Source organism: Salvelinus alpinus, chromosome 8 (genome assembly GCF_045679555.1).
Source record: "Salvelinus alpinus chromosome 8, SLU_Salpinus.1, whole genome shotgun sequence".
Taxonomy (NCBI): domain Eukaryota; kingdom Metazoa; phylum Chordata; class Actinopteri; order Salmoniformes; family Salmonidae; genus Salvelinus; species Salvelinus alpinus.
The window spans coordinates 62,720,491-62,741,001 of NC_092093.1; the positions used below are offsets into that span (position 1 = coordinate 62,720,491).

General features: G+C 43.3%; 1 protein-coding gene and 1 pseudogene across 1 annotated transcript; one reads left to right on the forward strand and one right to left on the reverse strand.

Moving 5' to 3' along the window:
* Window positions 1-5,740: 5,740 nt before the first annotated feature.
* On the forward strand, window positions 5,741-7,331 carry LOC139583418 (corticoliberin-1-like). Its single transcript, XM_071414484.1, has 2 exons — window positions 5,741-5,912; window positions 6,425-7,331. Exon 2 carries the CDS (start codon window positions 6,445-6,447, stop codon window positions 6,946-6,948), a length of 504 nt encoding a protein of 167 aa, XP_071270585.1. The 5' UTR covers window positions 5,741-5,912; window positions 6,425-6,444; the 3' UTR covers window positions 6,949-7,331.
* A 3,316-nt stretch (window positions 7,332-10,647) lies between these two features.
* Window positions 10,648-17,191, reverse strand: LOC139582319 (tripartite motif-containing protein 55-like; annotated as a pseudogene).
* Between the last annotated feature and the right edge of the window lie 3,320 nt (window positions 17,192-20,511).

Here is a 20,511-nt window from a genome sequence, read left to right on the forward strand (position 1 = left end):
CATCGTCCCCACAGTGACTGTACGTACATACCCCAACCAGAAGCCATGGATTAGAGACAACATTCGCACTGAGCTAAAGGATAGAGCTTCAAGATGCGGGACTCTAACCCGGAAGCTTACAAGAAATCCTGCTATGCCCTGCGACGAACCATCAAATAGGCAAAGCGTCAATACAGGGATAAGATTGAATCATACTACACCGGCTCCGACGCTCGTCTTATGTGGCAGGGCTTGCAAACTATTACAGACTACAAAGGGAAGCACAGCTGCGAGCTGCCCAGTGACATGAGCCTACAAGGCGAGCTAAATCACTTCTATGCTCGCTTCGAGGCAAGCAACACTGAGGGATGCATGAGAGCATCAGCTGTTCCGGACGACTGTGTGATCACACTCTCCATAGCAGACATGAGTAAGACCTTTAAACAGGTCAACATACACAAGGCTGCGGGGCCAGACGGATTACCAGGACGTGTGCTCCGGGCATGTGCTGACCAACTGGCAGGTGTCTCCACTGACATTTTCAACATGTCCCTGATTGAGTCTGTAATACCAACATGTTTCAAGCAGACCACCATAGTCCCTGTGCCCAAGAACACAAAGGCAACCTGCCTAAATGACTACAGACCCGTAGCACTCACGTCCGTAGCCATGAAGTGCTTTGAAAGGTTGGTAATGGCTCACATCAACACCATTATCCCAGAAATCCTAGACCCACTCCAATTTTCATACCGCTCCAACAGATCCACAGATGATGCAATCTCTATTGCACTCCACACTGCCCTTTCCCACCTGGACAAAAGGAACACTTATGTGAGAATGCTATTCATTGACTACAGCTCAGCGTTCAACACCACAGTACCCTCAAAGCTCATCACTAAGCTAAGGATCCTGGGACTAAACACCTCCCTCTGCAACTGGATCCTGGACTTCCTGACGGGCCGCCCCGAGGTGGTGAGGGTAGGTAGCAACACATCTGCCACGCTGATCCTCAACACTGGAGCTCCACAGGGGTGCGTGCTCAGTCCCCTCCTGTACTCCCTGTTCACCCATGACTGCATTGCCAGGCACGACTCCAACACCATCATTAAGTTTGCAGAAGACGCAACAGTGGTAGGCCTGATCACAGACAACGACGAGACAGCCTATAGGGAGGAGGTCAGAGACCTGGCCCTGTGGTGCCAGAATAACGACCTATCCCTCAACGTAGCCAAGACTAAGGAGATGATTGTGGACTACAGGAAAAGGAGGCCCGAGCACGCCACCATTCTAATCGACGGGGCTATAGTGGAGCAGGTTGAGAGCTTCAAGTTTCTCGGTGTCCACATCAGCAACAAACTAGAATGGTCCAAACACACCAAGCCAGTCGTGAAGAGGGCACGACAAAGCCTATTCCCCCTCAGGAGACTAAAAGGATTTGGCATGGGTCCTCAGATCCTCAAAAGGTTCTACAGCTGCAACATCGAGAGCATCCTGACTGGTTGCATCACTGCCTGGTACGGCAATTGCTCGGCCTTTGACCGCAAGGCACTACAGAGGGTAGTGCGTACGATCCAGTACATCACTGGGGCTAAGCTGCCTGCCATCCAGGACCTCTACACCAGGCGGTGTCAGAGGACGGCCATAAAAATTGTCAAAGACCCCAGCCATCCCAGTCATAGACTGTTCTCTCTACTACCGCATGGCAAGCGGTACCGGAGTGCCAAGTCTAGGACAAAAAGGCTTTTCAACAGTTTTTACCCCCAAGCCATAAGACTCCTGAACAGGTAATCAAATGGCTACCCGGACTATTTGCATTGTGTGCCCCCCCAGCCCCCCCCAAACCCTATTTTTACGCTGCTGCTACTCTCTGTTTATCATACATGCATAGTCACTTTAACTATACATTAATGTACATACTACCTCAATTGGGCCAGCCAACCAGTGCTCCCGCACATTGGCTAACCGGGCTATCTGCAATGTGTCCCGCCACCCACCACCCGCCAACCCCTCTTTTACGCTACTGCTACTCTCTGTTCATCATATATGCATAGTCACTTTAACCATATCTACATGTACATACTACCTCAATCAGCCTGACTAACCGGTGTCTGTGTGTAGCCTCGCTACTTTTATAGCCTCGCTACTGTATATAGCCTGTCTTTTTACTGTTGTTTTATTTCTTTACTTTCCTATTGTTCACCTAACACCTTTTTTGCACTATTGGTTAGAGCCTGTAAGTAAGCATTTCACTGTAAGGTCTACACCTGTTGTATTCAGCGCACGTGACAAATAAACTTTGATTTGATTTGATCATAAAACACTGCTCCAACACCACCGCTATAACACCGCTACAACACCACCGCTATAACACCGCTATAACACCGCTACAACACCACCGCTATAACACCGCTACAACACCGCTACAACACCGCTACAACACCGCTACAACACCGCTACAACACCGCTACAACACCACCGCTATAACACCGCTACAACACCGCTATAACACCGCTACAACACCACCGCTATAACACCGCTATAACACCGCTATAACACCGCTATAACACCGATATAACACCGCTATAACACCGCTACAACACCACCGCTATAACACCGCTACAACACCACCGCTATAACACCACCGCTATAACACCACCGCTATAACACCGCTATAACACCGCTACAACACCGCTACAACACCGCTACAACACCACCGCTATAACACCGCTACAACACCGCTATAACACCGCTACAACACCACCGCTATAACACCGCTATAACACCGCTACAACACCACCGCTATAACACCGCTACAACACCGCTACAACACCACTGCTATAACACCGCTACAACACCGCTACAACACCGCTAGAACACCGCTACAACACTGCTATAACACCACTATAACACCGCTACAACACCGCTACAACACCACTACAACACCACCGCTATAACACCACCGCTATAACACCGCTATAACACAGCTACAACACTGCTACAACACCGCTACAACACCACTACAACACCACCGCTACAACACCACCGCTACAACACCACCGCTATAACACCGCTATAACACCGCTATAACACCGCTACAACACCGCTACAACACCACTACAACACCACCGCTACAACACCACCGCTATAACACCGCTATAACACCACCGCTACAACACCGCTATAACACCACCGCTACAACACCGCTATAACACCGCTATAACACCGCTACAACACCACCGCTACAACACCACCGCTACAACACCGCTATAACACCGCTATAACACCACCGCTATAACACCGCTATAACACCGCTACAACACCACCGCTACAACACCACCGCTACAACACCGCTATAACACCACTGCTACAACACCGCTATAACACCGCTATAACACCACTGCTACAACACCGCTATAACACCACCGCTATAACACTGCTATAACACCGCTACAACACCGCTACAACACCACCGCTATAACACCACTATAACACCGCTACAACACCGCTACAACACCACCGCTATAACACCGCTATAACACCGCTATAACACCGCTATAACACCGCTACAACACCGCTACAACACCGCTACAACACCACCGCTATAACACCGCTACAACACCGCTATAACACCGCTACAACACCGCTATAACACCGCTATAACACAGCTACAACACCGCTATAACTCCACTACAACACTGTCTAACACCGCTACAATACCACCGCTATAACACCATCTAACACCGCTACACCGTCTTACACTGTCTAACACTGCTACACCACCGCTACAACACTGCTACACCACCGCTATAACACTGCTACACCACCGCTATAACACTGCTACAACACCGCTACAACACTGCAACACCACCGCTATAACACCGTCTAACACCGTTACAACACTTTATTCAGCTCATCATGGTCAAATTTGCAATTATGTTCGGGAACTGGAAATCCTCACTTGTCCCATTTTCTACAGTTATCCTGTCAGACCGTCACCTTAGTCAGAAGATGGATGCTGTTATCAAATGTAATAACGTTAAGCTATTCCGGGAAAGAACCCACTTTTCATGTTATTTCATTGCATTAGTCCCTAGGGTTCTTTGTAAACCACAGATGGGAAATATTGTTTTCTCTGCTTTTCATACCACAGTTGACTAAATGACGTGACAGAGAAAGACATGGCAAAATGTGGGGGTCTAGGGACTAGACATCTAGATTTTAGGGACAATAGCACAAAATGTATATTTTAAACTACAATTTAAAAAAATATATACGTGTATGTGGAAGCAGAATGGCAGAGAAATAGAGAGAGAGAGAGAGAGAGAGAGAGAGAGAGAGAGAGAGAGAGAGAGAGAGAGAGAGAGAGAGAGAGAGAGAGAGAGAGAGAGAGAGAGAGAGAGAGAGAGAGATGAAAACAGTGAGTCTGTGATCTCTATGGAGCCGATTGGGATTCTAATGGCGGTCAGTGTGAAGCTTGGATCAACCACTCCATCTTGAGAGCGTCACTTGAGGCCCGGGCACTTGTCTGGGTGAGGTGGCGGCCTGGCAGGGCTGGCGGGGGGAGAAGACAGGAGTAACACAGCTAGTGACGTACATGTGTGCAGCAGTAATGAATCATTGAGAAACGCTGCTGCTGCCAGTGGTGGTGAACGCCCCTCACTCTGTCACACACTGAGATGTTTGCTGGTTCCCCTCCAGAATACAACGCAGGTCATCTGGAGTGGTTAGGAGAATGTTAACAAACAGTAAGGTCATTGCTTAGTTGAGATTGGTGAGTGTTGCTCGAGAGTGCAGTATGTACAGTATGTATACTATTTCTGCCCATGGCAAAGTATGGAGGAGACTTTGAGAGGAACCAGGTCAAAGGGGGAGAAAGGGTCCCTTGCTTACATTGTGCAGTGCACATCTATGTTGTTTAAGAAAAGTTGAGAAGCTGTAATCCACAGACAGTGCTTCAAAATGGCCATATGCATTCTTAAAGTTGAGCTCTAGTAAGCTCCTATAGCATTCTTAACATCTGTTTAAGACATTTTAAGGGATTACCATATTGCCAGGAAATGTTGGGCAGGTGCATTTCGGGCCCATCTGTGCTTCTTGAAGTTAATTAGTACAATTATGTTAATTTAGAATTTACTCTGAGGTCATCTGTTATAAATATTAATCAAGGCTCAGCACTATTTTATTTCCAATTTATAATTCAGGGCACAAAGTCTGGCATTTGATTGTCTGACTGAAATTCATTATGAGAAGTGCCCCACCAAAATTACAATTCTGTCCATTTTCTGAACACGTCTTGTGCATAGCATTATTATACAGGCTCTTCATGTAGAATAGACCAGCCACTGAGATAAAGAGCAATTACCCACGGGAAAAAACTGGTTAAATCAACGTTGTTTCCACGTCATTTCTACCAAAAAAAAAGATATATGATGACGTTGAATCAACGCGGAAAAGGAATTGGATTTGCAAAAAGTCCTCAACATGAGGGCATTTCATCTTTTTTTCTTTTAACCTAAATTCAATGACATGGTGAAATGTTTTGTTTATTTCACGTTTGACAACTAATTTAAAAATAAATTATAACTAGATGTTCAACTGTGTGTGCCTAGTGGGTATGGACAAACAATTATATCCACATCCAAGCCTGTCTGTGCTGAAAGCACACACACACACACACAAACATTATGACTCATCTCATTCAAACTATCCCAGACTTTCACAGATGCATTCCTTCAAGTTACACACATGCGCAGACGCAATCTCTGAGCTCAGAGCGTAACACTTGTCGCGGGTCTTGGCTATATAAATCCAAACTGCCGTCCTTTCTTTGAAGAACATCTTATACCAATTTCTTGAACAACACTACTGGAAGAGGAAGGCAGCTCTCGACAAATACCTTAAATCTTCCAGGACACACAACGGCTCAACTGAAGGTATGAGACCTTTTCTGTTGGCAACAAGTCCATTCATATATCATACTTAATTTTAAACTTTTATTTACATTTGTCTGTCGGCAGGTGACATTACATGTCCTTTTTTCCTCAACATGAAGAGCTGTTCATAGTTTTTCATATTAACTTGATGGATACTGAAAGATCATAAATCATATAGTCTCTCTCTCTGTTAGCTCTCCTTGTGATTTTGTGGACATTTCATCAACCCCTGGATTTATGTGCCACTAAATGGATTACTTTGAATTTACATATTCTATTTTATTTATTACTAGCTGTAAATTCCTAGTCCGATAATGCTAGACGACCAGAGTTTAAAATTCTAGACAGTGTATTCTCATCACAATTGAAAACTTTTACATAAAAGTCATGCACATTTATTTTATATTACCCAGCAACTCGCCTCTCCATTTTACGCACAAATTACGCATCAACGTATTGTACAGAAATAATTGAGAAGAGACGTGAAGTTAATTGGCTCCTTTCTTTTTTAGATTCCTGTTGATCCCCTGACATGAAGCTCAATTTACTTGTCACCACCGTGGTTCTGCTGGTTGCCTTCTTACCGCGCTATGAATGTAGGGCTGTCGAGAGCCCTGACGATGTCCAGCGCTCCACCGCTCCACAGCTCGACGCGCAGCAACAGTCTCTTCCCCTCCTGACGCGACTCGGAGAGGAATACTACATCAGACTGGGCAACGGGAACCGCAACTCTGCCGCGTCCGCACCGAAAGTCATGCACCCGGAGGGCTCCCCAGCGGTCTACAACAGAGCCTTGCAGCTCCAGCTGACGCAGCGCCTTCTACAAGGCAAAGTTGGGGACATCAATAGGTTCATCAGCGGCTTCGCGAACCAGCTCGACGACTCGATGGAGAGGGGGAGGAGGTCCGACGACCCGCCGATTTCTCTAGATCTCACGTTCCACATGCTTCGACAGATGATGGAGATGTCCAGAGCTGAACAGTTACAGCAACAAGCCCATAGCAACAGAAAAATGATGGAGATCTTCGGGAAATGAAAACTGCATCAATCCATCCGCCAAAGATTTGTTTTTCCGTTTAGCTCAAAACACAATTATCTATACCATAGTGCAGCTTTTCCTTCTTTGTTTATAATGATTTATTTTATAGCTTTAACTTCCAACGATGTAGACTAAATGGGCTTGTACATGACTTGTGTAATTATCAGATTGTAGCCTATATCATGCAAGATAAACTATGTTCTGTTAATTTATATTAGGCTACTGTTGTTAAAGTGCTCAATCCAAACTGTAGCATATACAATATTGTTTCTTTAAGATATGAACATATTTTTTGGTAGACCTTATAGGCTTTGGAAATGAAGTTTTATTGTATGTTATGTTATTTAAGTTTGTTAATAAACTTATGATCAACCAGTCAATTTTTGTTGTGCAAGAGAATGTCTTATATTTATATTTTTCAATAAAATCTGAAAAGTTAAGTTTGCACTTTCCTGTGGATATTTTAAAATTCAACAGTTTATTGCCCATAATAGTTATAGCCTTGAAAACATTTGAATCTAAATTTGGTTTTGTTTAAATACTGCACACAAACCTTTCACTGATCTGAAGTGATCGGCAAAAAAACCTGAACAGGATTGTCTGTATAACCTATTGTCTGTATAACCTATTGTCTGTATTCAATAAAACAGATCACATTTTCATAAAAAAACAAAACATAGAACATACAAACAATTAAAATCATGAGAGTCCCTAGATGTCCGTACAACAGAAGAAAGTGCGAGGACAGGGCGAGAGCTTTCTTAGATTCCTGTATATGTCTAATTGTATGAGCATCGAACAGCAGCACCTGTCCTTTTCAAACCAACGGCAATAGTTGATATACCATTTGCAATGTGTTGAGAAATAAATCCAAAAAGTAAGATTCAAAAAGGAAGATTACTCTGAATAATACAGATCTAACAAAACATGTTAACAGTTTTTCCGGTCCTTTGAACTGATTTAGGATCAGCTCTCTGCCTGGTGTGTGTGCTCTGATCCTGGACCCGGGCCGTGGGGTCAAAATACACAAAACAATTGATGTGTGTCTGAGAGTCAAGGTCCATTGTCTGCCCTACATAGTAACAGGGGGCTTATTACAGCACAGAGCCTAAGTTGGAAAGGTTGCAGTGAACTATGCTGCAAACGTGATTGGAATGGAAGCGTAAATGATGGATCTGGATCCGGTTTCGATACCTGCTGGTTAAATCACCTCAGAGACCACGGGAGGTCTGTGGGGAGGGGGAGCACTATGACTGGCTAGTAGATGGACAGTTGAAACAGGTTAATAAAACTGAAGAGATGACATGAAATGTACAAAAGGAAAATAGTACATCAGTTGTCTATATGTACATTGAAACAATCCTAACACCACTCAAGATATCTGGAGAAACTGAACTGATTAACCAGACTATCAGGTCTGATATCTGCATCAGATTTATCTCCACATGGATCCGTGTGTGTGAGACACGTTAAAGCACCACCTCAAGATCCACCTCTCTCTCTCACACACACACACACACACACACACACACACACACACACACACACACACACACACACACACACACACACACACACACACACACACACACACACACACACACACACACACACACACACACACACACACACACACACACACACACACACACACACACACACACACACACACACACACACACACATACACACACACACCCTCCACTCAGATGGAAGGAGGTATATGGATCGCACAACAAGCTCCCTGACATCGTTAGCAGAACTGAGGCAGTGAGACGTGTGAACTAACTCCTGTTTACTGCTAAGGAGGGGAGGTGTAAGAGAAAGACCTCATGAAGAAATGGTGTTGGAGGCCAACGGAAACGACTTTGCCCTACATGCCTATAATGGTCTATATACTCTGCCGGAGACAAGGTTTCTACAGGGAGGAAGTAGTGGTGCATTCAGATGTTAAGGAAGAAGGACACCTGACCAAAAAAGTTTTATGCACACACTTTATTTATGCAACGTAATATACACTGTGACAATATGCAGGCAAAATATCATCTTAAAAACGTTTTTTTCTTATTTTTTTCAAATGAGAAAATCAAATCAAATCAAGTTTATTTTATATAGCCCTTCGTACATCAGCTAATATCTCGAAGTGCTGTACAGAAACCCAGCCTAAAACCCCAAACAGCAAGAAATGCAGGTGTAGAAGCACGGTGGCTGGGAAAAACTCCCTAGAAAGGCCAAAACCTAGGAAGAAACCTAGAGAGGAACCAGGCTATGAGGGGTGGCCAGTCCTCTTCTGGCTGTGCCGGGTGGAGATTATAACAGAACATGGCCAAGATGTTCAAAATTTTCATAAATGACCAGCATGGTCAAATAATAATCAGGAATAAATGTCAGTTGGCTTTTCATAGCCGATCATTAGGAGTTGAAAACAGCAGGTCTGGGACAGGTAGCACGTCCGGTGGACAGGTCAGGGTTCCATAACCGCAGGCAGAACAGTTGAAACTGGAACAGCAGCAAGGCCAGGTGGACTGGGGACAGCAAGGAGTCATCATGCCCGATCGTCCTGACGCATGGTCCTAGGGCTCAGGTCCTCCGAGAGAGAGAAAGAAAGAGAGAAGGAGAGAATTAGAGAGAGCATACTTAAATTCACACAGGACACTGGATAAGACAGGAGAAGTACTCCAGATATAACCAACTGACCCTAGCCCCCCGACACATAAACTACTGCAGCATAAATACTGGAGGCTGAGACAGGAGGGGTCAGGAGAAAAGACTGCTTGTTGTCTCTTACAGTAATTGAAAAACCTATACTGTATATATTAAACCTATATATTATTCTCCCATGTGAAGTCCTAATGTTACTAAATATAATTTTGCTTTATCTTACCACCTGTGTGTTCCTTCATGGAATACTTTTTCATTAAAAACAAAAACATAAAAAGGCAAAAACCATGAAAGTCCTCCGAAGGTTCTTGTTTGAGATGTTCAGCCTATGATATTCTATAATGATGTAGATCAGACGGTGGCATCTTGCCAACTTCATTAAAAAAACAGCACTGCTGCTTAGGCAAAGTGCTACAATGGCAGTCTGAGGGAACACTAAAACGAGCCACATCTCCTTTTGAAAAAACAAAACAAAAACACTGGTAGTACATTCCTTTTTTCTTTAAATAGGTAGACTCAGCTGTGAATTTAATTAAGGCAAAAAAGTTTTCCCAGAGTGAACTTCCTGACTCGAAGTCCTGAAATGCACTCCTATTGGGCAAAAAACATGTCCATATCCAGCTGCATCCAACCACAGACTTGGGAGGAAGTCCCAGGAGAGTTTTGTGGCAGAATGATCAGTCTATCACCTGTGCAGGTATGCTCCAGGTAGTTGGCAATAGGCACTGATCACGGATCAGCTTTCCCTCTCCCACTCCTAACCTTAACCATTAGGGCAGGGATGGATCATCAACTAGATTCAGACGCGGGACAATTTGTTATTGAGCGGATGGTCAGGGGGCTGGAACTTAATTACAAATAATTTGTAGATTGCAAATTGACCGCAAGAAGCCCAAACAGATACAATATTTGACAAAAACATAAAACCTTGCTTACATTTGTATACGACCATATATCTCTCTATTATGCGTAGGAATATTTTGGAACAGATTTCCCAAATTAAAATCACATGGAGCTGATTTGCTGGTGTTTTTTTTAGTATTTTTCGGCCTGCCAGTTGGGGAACCCTGCATTAGGGGAAAAACTCAAAATTGACATTAGATCAGCAACTAGAGACTTCTCCACCATCTACCTCCTCATACTCATCATCTACAGACAGAGGGATATGGAAGTGAGGGATGAATGAAGAAAAACAACAGCATCTATGGAAAGCTTAATGTTGCTTTTACCTAGCCTGTTTTCAGATCAATAAAGATGACAGACAGGAAACAAGGAAAGGAAATGACACAAGACAATTTAGATGCACCCCCAATCCCTTTAGGACCTGAGATGTTTGTAATTTAGATGCACCCCCCATCCCTTAAGGACCTGAGATGTTTGTAATTGAGATGCACCCCCCATCCCTTTAGGACCTGAGATGTTTGTAATTTAGATGCACCCCCAATCCCTCTAGGACCTGAGATGTTGACAATTGAGATGCACCCCCCAATCCCTCTAGGACCTGAGATGTTTGCAATTGAGATGCACCCCCCCATCTTTCTAGGACCTGAGATGTTGACAATTGAGATGCACCCCCTCATCCCTCTAGGACCTGAGAAGTTGACAATGACAGAGCCTCTGTGTGCAGGGGCAGACTTTTATTTATTTTTATTTGACCTTTATTTAACCAGACAAGTTAAGAACAAATTCTTATTTACAATGACGGCCTACCAAAAGGCAAAACGCCTCCTGCGGGGACGGGGGCTGGGATTAAAAAAACAACTACAAAAAGAAAGGAAAAAAAATATAGGACAGAACACACATGACGACAAGAGAGACAACACAACACTACATAAAGAGAGACCTAAGACAACAACATACAGTAGCAAGGCAGCAACACATGACAACACAGCATGGTAGCAACAACATGGTAGCGGCACAAAACATGGTATAAACATTATTGGGCACAGACAACAGCACAAAGGGCAAGAAGGTAGAGACAACAATACATCACTGATTAACATAGAGAGACTCAATGACAAAGCCTCTGTGTGCAGGGGCATACATAGAGAGACTCAATGACAAAGCCTCTGTGTGCAGGGGCATACATAGAGAGACTCAATGACAAAGCCTCTGTGTGCAGGGATACTCAAGAAGAGCTAGAGCTGGGACGATAAACTGGAAATTATCGACACCGATCACACAGATCACTTATTGCAGGCATGTTGCTGATATCGTTCATTATGATAAGTAGCCTATACTAGAGAAATGTGAAGTTTGAAATGAAATGTTTGCTAATGTGGGTGATTGTTATTGGGACAATTGATGGCTACAACTATCAAACTAGTAATAGTAGTTTAAAGGATAATAAATAAATACAACTATGGTGCACATTAATGCTATAAACTTATCGTTCTATTTATCACATCAATTCAGCCAATTTATCACGATATGGATTTTTGTCTATATCGCCCAGCTCTAATAAGACGCTTCACGGCCAACTCTTCCTACCTGAGATGAAGTCGATGTTACCCAGAGCCCTGCCCTCTCTCCAGGAGTTAACGGTGTAGTGATCCATCGCCTCATATCCACGCTCCACCTTATCCAGGTGGGAGGTGCTCGACGCCTCCCCAATCCTGACACACACGGAGAGTCAGGCTTCCCTTATTCTGTGTGGTCTCTATAGATCTGTAAATAATGTGGTACATGAAACACACTTTGTTTGATCAAGAATTAGTGTTAGGCAGCAAATGTACTCACTTTTTAATGAGGTCTTTTGCAGTGTGAAACTTAAATCAGGATTCAAGCCTGAATGTTGAGGAAGTGTGTTTGTGTCAGTCACCTGTAAGAAGACGGCCATCTCTGGTTCCTCCATGGTCTGTATGCCTGTCTCTACGGTCCTACAGCTCCGCTCCAGGTGCTCTCTGTACTTCTTAAACCACGGATGTAGTTAAGCTTCTCTTCCTGCTCGGCCTCCAACTTCAAACTTAAGTCCCTCTTCCTCTCCTCCAAGATGGCGTACAGATGGTCCAACTTCTCACACACCTGGGACTTCTGCCTCCTGCCGTTCTCCTGTACACAGGCAACCACACACACATGGACAGACAGATGGACACACGCAAGTGTTTTCTCCAGTTCCGTGCCTGGTGGACACGACCCAGTTCTGAACACGACCCAGCTCTACATGGCAATCCTGGGTAACACCACCACGAGTGACACAGAGGGGACTGGAGCCGCTCCAGCTTCCTCCCCAGTACAGCTACTAGCTAGCTCATCAACTCCAGTGTGTGTGTGTGTGTGTGTGTTGTGCGTGTGCACATCAGGGGTGTCCACTCTCTCCCCATCAGTTCTCCTCCTGGTTTCTCAGTGTGAGCGAGTGGGAAGGCAGTAACATTTATGTGTGTTTCTTGGTATGTGTGAGGGAGGAGAAGGAATCTCTGGAAATGTATGTGTTTATTCGTGTGAGGCAGTACAACACAGGCAGTAGAACACCTAGTCATTTTTCTAAGTGTATGTGTGTATTTGGGGAATGGGGTGGGGGGGCTGATTACAGTAACATTTCAGTTGTCTGGCTGTGTGAGAGACACACAGACAGACAGAGACAGAAAGACAGGTGCTGCCACACTGGGCCAGTCACCTCTATGGTCTGGCAGGTCTCCTTTAACTGACTGATGATGCCCTGGATCCTGTCGTTGTTCCCCATCATCATCGCTATCCCGTCAGTCAACTCCGTCTGTGGCCGCCGCAGCACATGCACCAGCACACACAACCACACACACACACACACACACACACAACCACACAAAACCACAGGAACGAGAAGCCAAGAAGCATCAGTCACTGAGTGAGTTGCAATGCACTGACATATACACAGGAGGCAACTTTCCCATTTCACCTACTGTACTGTAAATGTCTTGAAGAAGATGTTTTCCTACATCAGCCAGTCCTCACCTTCTGTGTCTGGTACATGCTTTTGAGCGGCGCCACCTCACAGTCCTGGTGGGCTCCAAACACCTTGCACATGGAGCAGGTGGGCACGCTGTGGGTCACACAGTAGATGTTGACCTCCTCCTCGTGCTCTTGGCACATGGCCTGCTCCTCCGTTCCTCTCTGGGGCCGCTGGCCTAGGGCTGCTGGAGGGGGAAGGAGACATGCTGAGACTCACAACACTAGGGGTGCATCTTACTGTAATAGTATAGTGGCTTCCTCTCCTGATCAGTTGAGGTTAGATTCAGGCTGCCTGCCCATGGTAACTGAACACCCCACCATGCAGTCAGAAGGTCATCATAGGTAACATCATATCCTGAGCCATGAGCATCTGTACAGACCATATCTAAATGGAGTGTTGTGTGTGTCGTACACTTCCTCCAAATACACACCACACACACACCACAGACCACACACACACCACACCCCACACACACACCAAGTCCGTTGGAAGTATATCATTGTGTGACTGACTTGTACCGGAAACCTCTTGCCAACTGAATCACCCCTCTGACTCACTGTGGGGCTATGGGTTCATATGGGCACCAGTGCTGAGTGACAGACACAATGCCTCCATCTCCCAACACAACACAAGGAGACACACAACATGACCCTCTTCTACTCCTCTCTCTCCCTTTTTCTGTTGCCCTAGAGGGTCCCTACTCCACTTCTATCTACAGTATACACACGCGCTCTCTTTCCGACTAGCAAGCACTCAAAAACACACAGTAAGTATCCCTCTTCTTCTCTCTTTTGTTCTCTCTGTCGAGCTAGTGAGTGTCCTCAAACACACAGAGCACCCCTCCATTCCATCCCTCTCTCTCTCTCTGTGTCAAGCGGAAGAGAGTTTTGTCTCAGAAATAAAGTCCGAAGCACTAAGCGTGATGTTGGATACAGGACAGTAGAGAGCTAGATTACATTGCCTCTGGGCTCCTATTCTTAAAAGCATGTAATCAGTTACATATAATCTGATTACAAAAAACTGTAACTGTAATCGGTTACGTTACCAGCAAAAATATTGTAATCCGATTACAGATTATTTTGGAAAACTAGATGACTACTTATTGGATTACATTTCAATTCAGAAGGATGTTTGTGGGAAAAAATACACAGTAAGGCATTAGTCACACTTCTTCCAAATACACACCACACCACACACACACACACACACACACACACACACACACACACACACACACACACACACACATACATTATGACACCATTCGGTTTAAGGTGCAAGTTTAAGTTTGTTCCACCTGAGCGAGTCTGACCACAAGTCAGTGACCACTATGATGACACAACAAATGCATTTGATGGAACCTTTTTGTCTTCTTCTAATGCCTTCTTTGGCTTCTTCTAAATGGAAAGTAATGAGATAACATAACTAAATGTGGATAATCCAAAAGTTCTGTTACTGCTAAAAAATTCAGACAGGTTAACTAGTAACTAACGGATGACATTTAGAATGTAACCTACCCAACCCTGCTTAAAAGCAACGTGTTCATCTCATGCATTCTTATTACTCCAAACCCCCACCGCAAAGCAGTGAGAAGACTACACTCTCACTACAAAAACACTGACACTTATTTTACCCGGAGTTAAATATAAACAGTAATCCTTCATGTAAATGCAATGTTTGTGAACTACATACTTCCTTGACTGTATTTAGCGCTAGCTGTTGTCACCGCTGTTTCTTCTGGAGGGAGTAATTTAGCAGACACTACAGAGCAATTAGGGTTAAGTGCCTTGCTCAAGGGCACATTGACAGATTTTTCACCTAGTCGGCTGGGGAAAGCAGAAACCGTTCAGTTACTGGTCCAACGCTCTTAACCGCTAGGCTACCTGCTGCCTGGTTAAAAACATCACCTGTATCTCATTATTTGTTTATCAACTCTAGTTTAGAAACTACTACTAGCCACGTTCACCAGCCACCATGTGTTTTTATAAGGCAGCCTGGAGGTCTGGTAAACAAGGTGAGAAAAGTAGTCAATATTGAAGAAAACATTCAGTATGAGTGGCACCAGGACTTTTTTCCCTGAGAACAGTTTTAACACGTTTTACGTGTAGGTTGTATGAGTTTTTAATATTTCTATCAGAAGAGAAAATGTCACATTGCTATCATTATGAGTATCTCACTGTTCAATGCCCTAACTGACCTACTTCTAGAATTCCCTGTTCAATGCCCTAACTGAACACCTTTTAGAATTCACTGTTCTGTCTTCTTGTAGGAAATTCAGTGACATATTGGAAGTAGTTTAAAGCCTGGTAATGGAATAAAGGAAGCTAAGGAAATTACACATAGAAATGGATTTTGGCCGAAAGTCACAAAATTGAGTAACTGGATGTCTGTGCTTTCAGTCTGTGGTATAGTAGGATCCTGCAAATTGGACCACTTATGGTAGTGATGATGGTGGTGGTGGTGTCTATCTGAGACGGTGGTTACTTTCTTTAATAATTACGTTTTTAAATGATTACTGTAATACGAACTGTACCGTACCTGTAACAAGCTACCGAGTACATGGAGCAAATAGTTTCCCCCCAGTTTTTTCATCTGTTCATGCACCTTGGTTGGAAAGCAAAGTCCAGGTACCGGAAGTATTATTTTTCCTTTGGACTCCTATAGTGTACGACTCTTTCACCTGGTGGACTCCTGTTTGAACATGTCGATGATGTTGTCCACCAGCAGGTTCCTCTGGAGCCCGTAGACCGTGTGGTGGTCCAGGACCACCTCGTGCCTGTAGGACCGGCACCGGAAACGGCCACCGGAGGTCACTGACCCCCCTCTGGTTGGGAGGTATGGGTTGGAGGCCTAGACAGGATAGAACAGACGGAGGCATAATACAATGTAGACCAAATGTAACACCTATTATTGCTTATGGGTACTATTTCATGTGAAAACTGCAGTCACATTTGAGGCTACACAAAATTACATGGATGTACAAAGCTGAGATTGAACACTGGAATGGCTCGTGGCAACAAGATAATACAAAGCATAAAATGAGAACAATACAGAGGATCTGCGGTAGGCTACAGTACATACAGATGTGGGATCTTAATTTGACCCTGCAGCAACAGGAAATGTGAATTATTGTGTAGGTGTTGATACATTTCTGGTAAAGGCAAATCAAGTCTGAAAATTTTAAGTGGAAATTACAAAATGTAAACGCCTTTAAACATTGAATACACTGCATTTCTTGCTGTGCAGGAAATTCCCTGCAACAAAAGGGTGATCAAATAAGATCTTACACCTGTAGCCTCAGTGCCTAGACAAGAACCAAACAAAAACAACATCCCCCAATACACAGTCAAACTCGTTGTTATAGATATAGAGAAACAAATAATAGTCTATGGATAATGCGTAGACACAGTTTAATCTATAGTTCTATCACATACTAGCCTTCTCTAAAATACTTTCCAATACTCCAATGTAATTGCAGGCCTACTTTACCTTAAAGATATCATTGGCACACTTTGTACAGAGGTTGTGTTGCCACGGTAAAATGCCCACTGTTTTGGTAAATGTTTCCAGGCAGATGGAACAAATCAGCTGCTTCTCCAAGTTATCTTTGACGTTTCTCTTCTGATGCACCCACTCCGTTAAGACGTTAAAATAGTGTCAAAAGCGTCAAATGAATAATAGGCAATGGTTAATCCTGCATCATAACATCCCAAGCCGTTTATTTCGGAGTGAAGTTGAAAGAAGGGCCACAGTAATAGCACTGGTTCAAGCTGTTCCTCATACAGAGTTTCACGTGGCCCCCAATCTGGCAGCTCGAGCGAGTGTCAGGGCTGTTTTTAGAAAGTGTCACGTCAAAGGTTCCTATGTTTACTTGCCCATATATGAAACTGATACTAATTAGTGCATGAGCAGCTGATGTTTCCTTGCAGTAGGACTATAGTCTACAAGCTGACCCTATTTAATGTAAAGCTGTACACATGTCATGAAACTGTTAGCCTATATGCAAATATCAATGTATAATGTGTTTGGGGCCCTAACCTAGTAAACGTAAATCTGGGACACTCCAATTAGTATGTTACATTTCGTATGGTATGTATTAATTTGTGGATGTCCATCATCCATTTCGTTTGATATCTTATGAATTACAATTCATATGATACAGTATGTTACGAATTGCAATAAGTACAATATTTTACGAATTCCAATTTGTTGTTGCTAACTTTAGCTAGGTGGCTAACGCTAAAGTTAGCTAGGTGGCTTCCGTTAGCTAGGCTAAGGTTAGGGGTTAAGGTTAGGGCCAGTGCTTAAATTGTAAAATGTGGAGACACATATTGTACAATATGAGGAGGAAATTATAGTCCTAAAAAAGCTTTCACTGACTCAAACAATGAAGCACAGCTCACTCGCTGGCGAACAATGTTTGCTCAATAGACCTATCGGGAAGTTGATCAAATATTTTGGTAGTCAACAGTCATATTACAGTCTTCTCTTTTAAGCAGCAGCCATTTACCTTCCAGTCTGTGTTTTCCCGCCATTCTATTTGAAATATTGCCAAAGGCTTGTTCTGGCTGCATGCTGTTCACTGACAGATCTGCCACATGTTCTATATGCCTTGTGTTTGGGTTACATAAACACAATCCACAGGTAGGCTATTTTAAAAAAAGAAGCTATTGGTCATCTGTGGTTAAATTACAGGCCTACTCCTGGTTTAGTATTCTGAATAATTGTATTTCTTTCTGAACTGACAGCAGTAATTCTATTACTTTGGCAAATGTATTTAAATGAATCAGGGGTGCTGCAGCTCTCCGAGCCCCCTTCCCACGGCTATGATTCTATAAGGAAATAAATGATCAAGTGCAACGCCGGAGAGATGACAGTTGCAGGCTCATGTCTAGCAGAGAGAGGGAGCGAGATCATAGAAAGTGAATCTCAGTCTAGTTCTGAGAGAGATACAGGAGTGCTTCTCTCTCTCACCACAGCAATGGCCATGCATTGGTCTCAAACATAGGCTATAATGTTGAGCAAATCATAATCCCGGGCAGGCCCAAACACAAATGAATTCTTTGAATATCATGCGCGGGCTGAAAATCAGCGTTTTAATATAACTTTTTTTTTAAGGGGCAGGAGAATTAATGGGAATGCAACTTGAATGAACTCTGATTGCTTTTATTCAAATTTTTACATTGCAAACACGGCCGGATCCTGCTCCGGCAAATTAAGCACTGGTTAGGGTTAAGGTTAGGAGTTGGGTTAAAGGGTTAAGGCTAGGGACAGGATTAGCTTAAGTAGTTGCAAAGTTGCCCAAAATTCAAACATACAACCTTTGGTTTGCTTGATGTTGGTGTTATACACTTACCCACCCACCTTACTTTTGACTCAAGTAACCTTCTCTCTTATGCAATCATAACCAACAAAACATATCATACTATTTTGAGTATCTCGGATTTACATTTACTATGTTACGTCTAGTCTATGAAACCAGGCTGGTTGTTCTGGGGCAAAACATGCTATGGTAGGATAGACATATTGGGCTGATAATACAAATGATGTATTGATAAGAAACAGGTACTGGTGGGCATGTCTGTGTTATTATTGGAATAGATGGATGGATGGATAGAGGTTACTTGATGTACTATGGCATTTTAAAATAATGTGTACCTTTATTAAAATGTATCCGATTATGTGATCAGAATCATGAACAGTATCTCGTACAAAAAGTAATATCTCGCGCTGGAAATACCGCAGGTGCAGATCTATAAGAGGCACATTCACGTCTCAAATACATTCTAATCGTTGAGATACATTATAGCCACGCATCTACCCAGCATATTTCCTAAGCATAAGAACCAACCTGTGTGCGGCAGAAGGCCAGTTGTGTAAAGCCCGTCACATGATTTTGAGTTTTTTGAGACATCGATCGATCCCACCCAGGAACACATGATTATTTACAGTAGTTTTTACACTGTACTTAAAACATTAATCGTATGACAACAAAGTTTACTCTGTTTATTAAAATAAACTGCATTGTTGGTTAAGGGCTTGTAAGTAAGCATCTCACCGTAAGGTCTACACCAGTGGAATTTGGCGCATGTGACAAATACAATTGAATTTGATAAACATAAGAGAGTTTATTCCCTTAGAACTTGGTACACTGTACTTAAAACAATAATGACAATGACAACAATAATAATAATAATATTGACAACAATAATTACAAGTTTTAATAAAGTTTTTTTGTCTTCCATTCTTTATTATAATAATGTTTATTCCCTCAGACAAAATACGTTTTACAGGAGAGGGGACCCACTGTGATGAACTAGTTCTACAGGAGAGGAAGGAACCCACTGTTATTAACTAGTTTTACAGGAGAGGAAGGGACCCAGTGTGATTAACTAGTTTTACAGGAGAGGAAGGGACCCAGTGTGATTAACTAGTTTTACAGGAGAGGAAGGGATCCAGTGATATTGACTAGTTTTACAGGAGAGGAAGGGATCCAGTGATATTGACTAGTTTTACAGGAGAGGAAGGGACCCACTGTTATTAACTAGTTTTACAGGAGAGGAAGGGACCCACTGTGATTAACTCGTTTTACAGGAGAGGAGGGGAACCACTGTGATAAACTCATTTTACAGGAGAGGAAGGGACCCACTGCGATTAAAGGGACCCACTGCGATTAACTAGTTTTACCGTTTTTCAAGCAAGATGACGTCACAGATTCCCATCAGACCAACACCTTGAATGCCTAACAAGTTATCTAAAAAACACTGTTTTGTTAAAAATCTATTTTTTACGCTTTAGTGCGTGTACTTTACTCTGTTTATAGTTGGGATATCGCTGGAGGACATTTTGTATTTGAAGGACTTTGCATTTGCCATTTCTGTCGAATGCATTCAGTTGTACAATTGACTAGGTAACTCCCTTTCCTTTCCCTTTAATGCAAATAAAGACAATATAAAAAAAACAAGAGAAGA

Excerpts from the sequence above, each read along its gene's own strand:
- LOC139583418 (XM_071414484.1), top strand. The coding sequence starts at position 6,445 with ATGAAGCTCAATTTACTTGTCACCACCGTGGTTCTGCTGGTTGCCTTC.